General features: G+C 46.2%; 1 protein-coding gene across 6 annotated transcripts in view; it reads right to left on the bottom strand.

Moving 5' to 3' along the window:
- Positions 1-447: 447 nt before the first annotated feature.
- The window catches only part of pkig (protein kinase (cAMP-dependent, catalytic) inhibitor gamma), a 36,979-nt gene continuing 29,794 nt past the window's right edge, over positions 448-7,632 (bottom strand). For 5 of the 6 annotated variants that reach the window (XM_083656697.1, XM_083656698.1, XM_083656699.1 and 2 more), the window contains exons 2-3: positions 3,262-3,446; positions 448-1,192 (exon numbers count right to left, since the gene is read on the bottom strand). In XM_083656697.1, coding sequence (XP_083512823.1) covers positions 1,110-1,192; positions 3,262-3,418 — 240 coding nt within the window. In that variant the 5' untranslated portion in view covers positions 3,419-3,446 and the 3' untranslated portion in view covers positions 448-1,109. The remainder of the gene's footprint in view (positions 1,193-3,261; positions 3,447-7,632) is intronic. The other variant, XM_083656702.1, reaches the window with a different exon arrangement.

Raw genomic sequence — 7,632 nt, 5'->3', positions numbered from 1 at the left:
TTTGAAAAATAAATCTGTCAGACCCCACCATATACTAACTTATGAAAGCAGCCTCAATACTGACTTTAGAACAGAGCTTTTCAAGTAATTACTCTTATGGAAATTAGCTGGAGCCTGGCACTCACATTGTTTAAATGTACACTGGTTTGCAGATCAAAAAATGCTTTCTCCTCTGCTCTTTTATAGACAGGAACACTGGGGCCATCCTAGGTGGAAATGTAAACAGTGGCTTCCTGCGGCCACCAGGTGGCCACCCTAATGTACACAAAAGCTGCATTCAATAATATTTATGGTTCTGGAAGGACTCGGCTCTGTACACTCATTAATTATGGTTGGCTTGGACCTGACGTGCTTCAGTGTTTTCAGATCCAATAGAAACCTGCAAACCTGCCTTGAACGTGAAACGCAATAACGCTGGGAAACATTGAATACAAATGTTACAGTCGATTCATATTAAGTCTTTTATTACACAAAGAAAATTGCTATCACAAAGTTATCACTGAACATTGCAATAAATATGACCTCCGTACAGTACATTATAACGACAACTATGTTGGTTTACTGAAAAGAAAAAGACTAGACGATGAAAATGAACAAGAGGGTCGTCACAAACGCATACGTACGTATAAAGGAAATAACAAACCGATGGTTATGAATATACACGTAACGCTCTCTGTGATAGAGTTCCATATTAGGCTGGAACAATGTTGTTGAGTGTTGTTATAAATGTATAGTGTTCAGCTCAGTCAGTCTCCAGGAGGTGAATCTGAAGGTTCTGTGCTTTTTTCTCATGTCAAGGAATATAAACGACTACCAGAGTAAAAGAGCAGCATCTCCGCGGTCAGGTTGTACTTCGTTCTGTTCCCCACATCGATAAAGAGGCGTGCGTTTGGGCGTTCCCGGGAAGCTCCAGACGCACGCCGGCAGTGAGCGAAGACGTCCTCACTGTGGCACGAGAACGATGCTGTGAGGAGAGCGGGTCCACTTAGGAGGACCACCGATACTCTCTCTCTCCCCGCCTCTCTTTCTTTCTCCATGTCTCTCTCTCTCTCTCTCTCTCTTGGTTCCGCTCTGTCTCTCTCTCCCCTCCGGTCTCTGGGTGGTTCTGCTTAAGACGGGCCTCCGTTTCCCTGGGCGTCTTGGCTGGTGGAGCCCTCGGCCGCGGGGGGCGGTGAGGCCCCTGGCTCTCCTTCTGGAGGAAGACATGGAGGAAAGGACATGTGCAACACAACAATTCAGTCACATGTAACACTGTATTCAAAACAAATCAAGCTCGGAGCTGTTTGGCGTTCCTCGCGTCGGCCAATAAATCTGCTCCAGGGGGTCCAGGCTGAGTGAGAAGGCTCCTCAACTTCCTGAGGAAGGAACTAGGACTTCCTCTGGCAACACAATGTCGGCGTTACAGGAGATTATTTGCCAATGTGAGACTTGGGTTTGATTTACAGCGGTCAAACTGGTTATGTCATGAGAACCTGGCCTCTGACTGGAACCAAGGAAGTCAGTGAGGAGAACAATCCAACACTTACAATGGTCATCATCATAAATACAGCAAGTGGCCTGTATGCTAACAATTCAAGGGAAACGTTTTTTTTTTTTTTTTTTTTTTGCATGTTTTTAGCAGGGGGTTCCTATCTGGAGGAGACCCCAGGGGAGCACGGGGAGAACATGCAAACTCCACACAGAAAGCCCCTTTTTGACGAGCCCCTCCCGGGCCGTAGGGACACACCCTCAGCGGCCACAGCTTCCCAGGCGGGAATCGAACCCAGGACCTTCTCGCTGTGAGGCGACACCGTGCCCCCTACTACTACAAACTGCCTCGAGATCACAAGTTAATTATCTCGAAACAAAGTGTAATTTTCTCTTATTACTTGTGTTCATCAGAGATCAGGAGTGCCATGTCACAGTGTGCACAGATGGTGTCTTGACAACCCGATTTAACGCTGAACATGTCAGATCACGGATTACCCAATGTCGATCAACTCATCCCTACTGGGCTTCAATCAACGTCTAACACAGGCAGACGTTGCGTTGTGTCTTTCTGTTAGCGAGAACATTCGTTCTGATCAGTCCTCATCATCTAATTAGGAGACTCTCCTGCCTGCTCTGCATGCTGGCATTAGCACTCCTGATCTCTGATCAACTTTATAAGTAATAAAGAGGACAGAACATTTAGTTTTCTCGTGATAACTCGTTTTCACCAGATAACGGCATTCAAAAACATGATTGCAGCACGGCTGTTCTCAGCTTCCGTAGCTACTGAATAATACCGATGTCATGAAAGGAAGAGTGCTGAGGAAGCATTGACCATCTATCATGTGGAGGTGTTGTTATGACTCATTTAACAAAGGGGGCACAAATCAAAGCTGTCTCACACAGACAGCGCCCTCAGCTGGCAGCTGTCTGTAGTGCTGCTGAATGTGTTAACACATTGACTACGTTTACATGCACACAATATTCCGCTTTTTGCCCATATTCGGAAAATGACAATATTCCGACTAAATGAATAATCCACTAATATTCCCGTTTACATGCAGCCGTAGCTCGACATGTGAGGGAGGGGGGGAGAGAGAGAGAGATGCAGGTAGGCGGAGCCGCGGAGCTTTTCTGTTGAGAATAAACAGAGCAGCACTATTCTTACGAGCATCACTTGGTCCATTTCAGGAGCAGCTTGCTGCTGAAAAGTTTGGTGTTGCGCATCCAAGTCTTTCATACAAAGTAGGCTAGTAGCCTACATTATTACCTCGCAGGCTCGCAAGCATTGTGGACTTCCGTGGGCACTGGGCACTATAGGCTACTCTCTCTCTCTCTCTCTTTAAATCGATGTTTCTCATCTCCTCCCGATCAGAAATGTCGGCTTTTCTTTTTGCATGCCAGAGATGATGGATTATTATGATTATATCGTCTGTTCTAGCGCTTTCTAGCACACATCAGTTGACCACAAACAGGCAACATGCGTCGCAAACTGCGGTAAAAACCCTGATTGAGACACATATTCCGAATGCGCTGTATACATGATCAAAGAATCCTCCGAAAAAACCCGAATACTACTGGAATAACCCAGATGTCTTAATCGGAAAATGATGAATTCGGAAAAAGGCCAAATTCGGAAAATGCAACTGGAATATGCTGTTTACATGACCCTTATCAAATTCAGAATATTGTCATTTTCCGAATAATAGTGGAATATTGTGTGCATGTAAACGTAGTGATTGTTCTACCTTCACTGGATCATTTGAGATGTGTGTTTGTGTGTTTGCTGACCTGCAGCCTTCAGGTCCATCTCTGCCAGGTCTTTGGTTAGCTCACTGGTGCTGGCCGGTGGGCTCTTCTCCCCTGCGATGTCGGGCACGGCGTTCCTGCGGCCTGTGCGGTCGCAGTTGATGAAGTCTGAGTACGTGGTCGTCTCCACGTCCATCATCTGTCCATGACCAGTGCTCTCATTACACCTGGAGGAGGCGGGACCACAAGCAAATCAATCACCTGGGCTGCGTTCCAATACCCATATTTGTACTTCTTTCTTGTAGTATGTACTGCCGCTGCCCTCACAAAGTATGGATTGTAGTGTGCAGCATGCATGCAAAATGCATACTATTGGGACACACTACATCTGTCGTCACGTGAGCTTCCTGAACTCCGACCTCTTGCTCACTTCCGCCGACGTCCGCAGCGCCACATTTGAGTTTCTTTTTTATTTTTTTATTTTTTTTCAATAAACAAAGTCTGGCAATAACAAACAGTACATTATACAAAAGATCCAGACTAAGCATTTACAAAATTGGAACAGACAATCAAATAAACAAATTGCTGTTATATTGTAATGTATGTTGTTGTTTCTAATAAACTGATGTGATGATACTTACATGCAGTCTCATTCTTAACAGTATAATAACGTGCATATTTCTGTCAGTGTTTTTATCATAGTTATTGACGTGTTCACGGCGTCATGGAGGTGGGCGTGGATTATACACGCAGCTCAGTCAGTGCGACTAACTCCAGTAGGTGGCGGTAATGCACAAAAAGTTGTTTGCCAACCGCCATAAAACATTAGAAGAAGAAGAAGAAGACGTAACTTCCGCTGCGCAAAGGATTGTGGGGAAGATTGGCTGGCGCAGCATGCATCGATCCATACTCCGAAATAGGAGCTGATGTAGTACAACATCCTGGTACTCTTGGCATACTGCATCTGACATACTATGTATTGGGACATACTAATTCTTTTTTTGCCTACTAAATAGTATGGAAGTATGGGTATTGGAACGGGCCCCTGAACTCTCTGCCTTCAACGGCCTGTAGGAGGAGCTATGGGAGGACATACTGCTGTGAGCAGAGTATTCATTTCTAGTCTCGGCTCCCAGACAATTGGGGATCTCCAGTTAACTAGTTAACAAACGTTAATATCTGAAAAACTATACATGACATCGCTTATATTTTTACATTTTGAGTGAGAGCAGAAGTAGCTCTAGAGTCTGATGTATAATATAGGCATGTCGTGTTAAAGTTGTGTGAACTGTCGCAGTTTTTAACGGCGGGCTCCATAGGGTCTCATTACCGTTTGCACCCAAGTGACGCGGTTTGTTTACCAAAATGCTGCTCGCTGATCCCTCGTACAGCAGTGGTGAGATACTCAAGACGGAGCTGAAGATGAGCCGTGCAGTGGGAAAGAGTGGGCGGAGACAGGGGGCATCTCTGCCTGCAGCCCTTCCACAACCTCAGAAGGTGGCAGTTCACAGAGTCAACAGAAGGTGGCAGTTCACAGAGTCAACAGAAGGTGGCAGTTCACAGAGTCAACAGAAGGTGGCAGTTCACAGAGTCAACAGAAGGTGGCAGTTCACAGTCGATTAATAAAGAGAAAATGAAGCTGTTCATAATTGCCATTTCTATTTCTGCACAGCAGCTAATGGCACTACTGACATTTGTGCTAATTGGTCGTCCTAATTAGAACAGAAAAACAAAACACTGCTCTCAAACCTCCCAGGGTGTTAACTTAACACACTCATATGCCTCAACGATCAGTTACAAACCTCCCAGGGTGTTAACTTAACACACTCATACACCTCAACGATCAGTTACAAACCTCCCAGGGTGTTCACTTAACACACTCATACGCCTCAACGATCAGTTACAAACCTCCCAGGGTGTTAACTTAACACACTCATACACCTCAACGATCAGTTACAAACCTCCCAGGGTGTTCACTTAACACACTCATACACCTCAACGATCAGTTACAAACCTCCCAGGGTGTTCACTTAACACACTCATACGCCTCAACGATCAGTTACAAACCTCCCAGGTTGTTCACTTAACACACTCATACACCTCAACGATCAGTTACAAACCTCCCAGGGTGTTCAGTTAACACACTGATATACACCTCAACGATCAGTTACAAACCTCCCAGGGTGTTCACTCAACACACTCATACGCCTCAACGATCAGTTACAAACCTCCCAGGTTGTTCACTTAACACACTCATACACCTCAACGATCAGTTACAAACCTCCCAGGGTGTTCAGTTAACACACTGATATACACCTCAACGATCAGTTACAAACCTCCCAGGGTGTACACTTAACACACTCATACACCTCAACGATCAGTTACAAACCTCCCAGGGTGTTCACTTAACACACTCATACACCTCAACGATCAGTTACAAACCTCCCAGGGTGTTCACTTAACACACGCATACGCCTCAACGATCAGTTACAAACCTCCCAGGGTGTACACTTAACACACTCATACACCTCAACGATCAGTTACAAACCTCCCAGGGTGTACACTTAACACACTCATACACCTCAACGATCAGTTACAAACCTCCCAGGGTGTTCACTTAACACACTCATACGCCTCAACGATCAGTTACAAACCTCCCAGGGTGTTCACTTAACACACTCATACACCTCAACGATCAGTTACAAACCTCCCAGGGTGTTCACTCAACACACTCATATACCTCAACGATCAGTTACAAACCTCCCAGGGTGTTCACTTAACACACTCATACACCTCAACGATCAGTTACAAACCTCCCAGGGTGTACACTTAACACACTCATACACCTCAACGATCAGTTACAAACCTCCCAGGGTGTTCACTTAACACACTCATACACCTCAACGATCAGTTACAAACCTCCCAGGGTGTTCACTTAACACACTCATACACCTCAACGATCAGTTACAAACCTCCCAGGGTGTTCACTTAACACACTCATACACCTCAACGATCAGTTACAAACCTCCCAGGGTGTTCACTTAACACACTCATACGCCTCAACGATCAGTTACAAACCTCCCAGGGTGTTCACTTAACACACTCATACACCTCAATGACCAGTTACAAACCTCCCAGGGTGTTCACTTAACACACTTATACACCTCAACGATCAGTTACAAACCTCCCAGGGTGTTCACTTAACACACTCATACACCTCAACGATCAGTTACAAACCTCCCAGGGTGTTCACTTAACACACTTATACACCTCAACGATCAGTTACAAACCTCCCAGGGTGTTCACTTAACACACTCATACACCTCAACGATCAGTTACAAACCTCCCAGGGTGTTCACTTAACACACTCATACGCCTCAACGGCCAGTTACAAACCTCCCAGGGTGTTCACTTAACACACATCAAGCAGTTTCTAGAAAAAGCACTGATCAATATGGAGAAGTTGAACCAGCCAACGTAAATGAGGTGGAGAGCGTTCAAAGGACAAGCAGAGGTGGAGCCAGAAAGAGGCCCAGCGAAGACCATATCGAGCTCCCATTAGCAATTCATTCCTCCTCTGTTTCCTGTTCTCAGTCCATATTTAACTAGGTCATGGATCCTGCCAACCACTAAAACACTATACAGCTGGTGATTCCTCAGAGAAGAGAGACGGGTCAAAAACAAGGCTGCTCCAGAAACCAAAGAAAGAAAGCCCAAAAAGAAAAACTGAAAAGAAAAGATGAGAAACGACAAGACGAGAGAAGGGAAAATAACCTCCTGCACTCTGAAGTAGGAGCAGCATCCGACCTCCTCTGTCTGAAGCTGGCACCAACATGCAGCTGGAGATACTGGATCACTCTGCTAATGCCTCTCCTCCTACACCCTCAATCCCCTGAAGATCTCCTCGCAGCCTGCTTCAGTATGTGGGGCAGAACGTGACGCCGGCATTACAGTCACACACGTACCCACCACCGATCACCATTCATCAGCCATTTCAACCGTGATAAACAACCGACGCAACTCCAGCGGAAGTTACTACCAATCTGTAAGAAACGTGAGGAGGTTGGAATCTGGAGCGGCAAGGAGAGAGAGAGAGAGAGAGAGAGAGAAAGAGAGAGAGAGAGAGAGAGAGAGAGAGAGAGAGAGCGGAAGCCAGAGAGTTGGCAGACGCTGTGTTGCAGCAACGACACAGTGACCCCGGGCAAGTCTGCTCCCAACCGCTTTTACTCACACACAGTGACCCCGGGCGAGTCTGCTCCCAACCGCTTTCACTCACACACAGTGACCCGGGGCGAGTCTGCTCCCAAACACTTTCACTCACACACAGTGACCCCGGGCGAGTCTGCTCCCAACCGCTTTCACTCACACTCAGTGACCCCGGGCTAATCTGCTCCCAACCGCTTTCACTCACAC

Source organism: Poromitra crassiceps (genome assembly GCF_964638095.1).
Source record: "Poromitra crassiceps genome assembly, chromosome: 20".
Taxonomy (NCBI): domain Eukaryota; kingdom Metazoa; phylum Chordata; class Actinopteri; order Beryciformes; family Melamphaidae; genus Poromitra; species Poromitra crassiceps.
The sequence above is the reverse complement of the archived record's forward strand: the minus strand, read 5'-3'. Positions and strand labels throughout refer to the sequence as shown.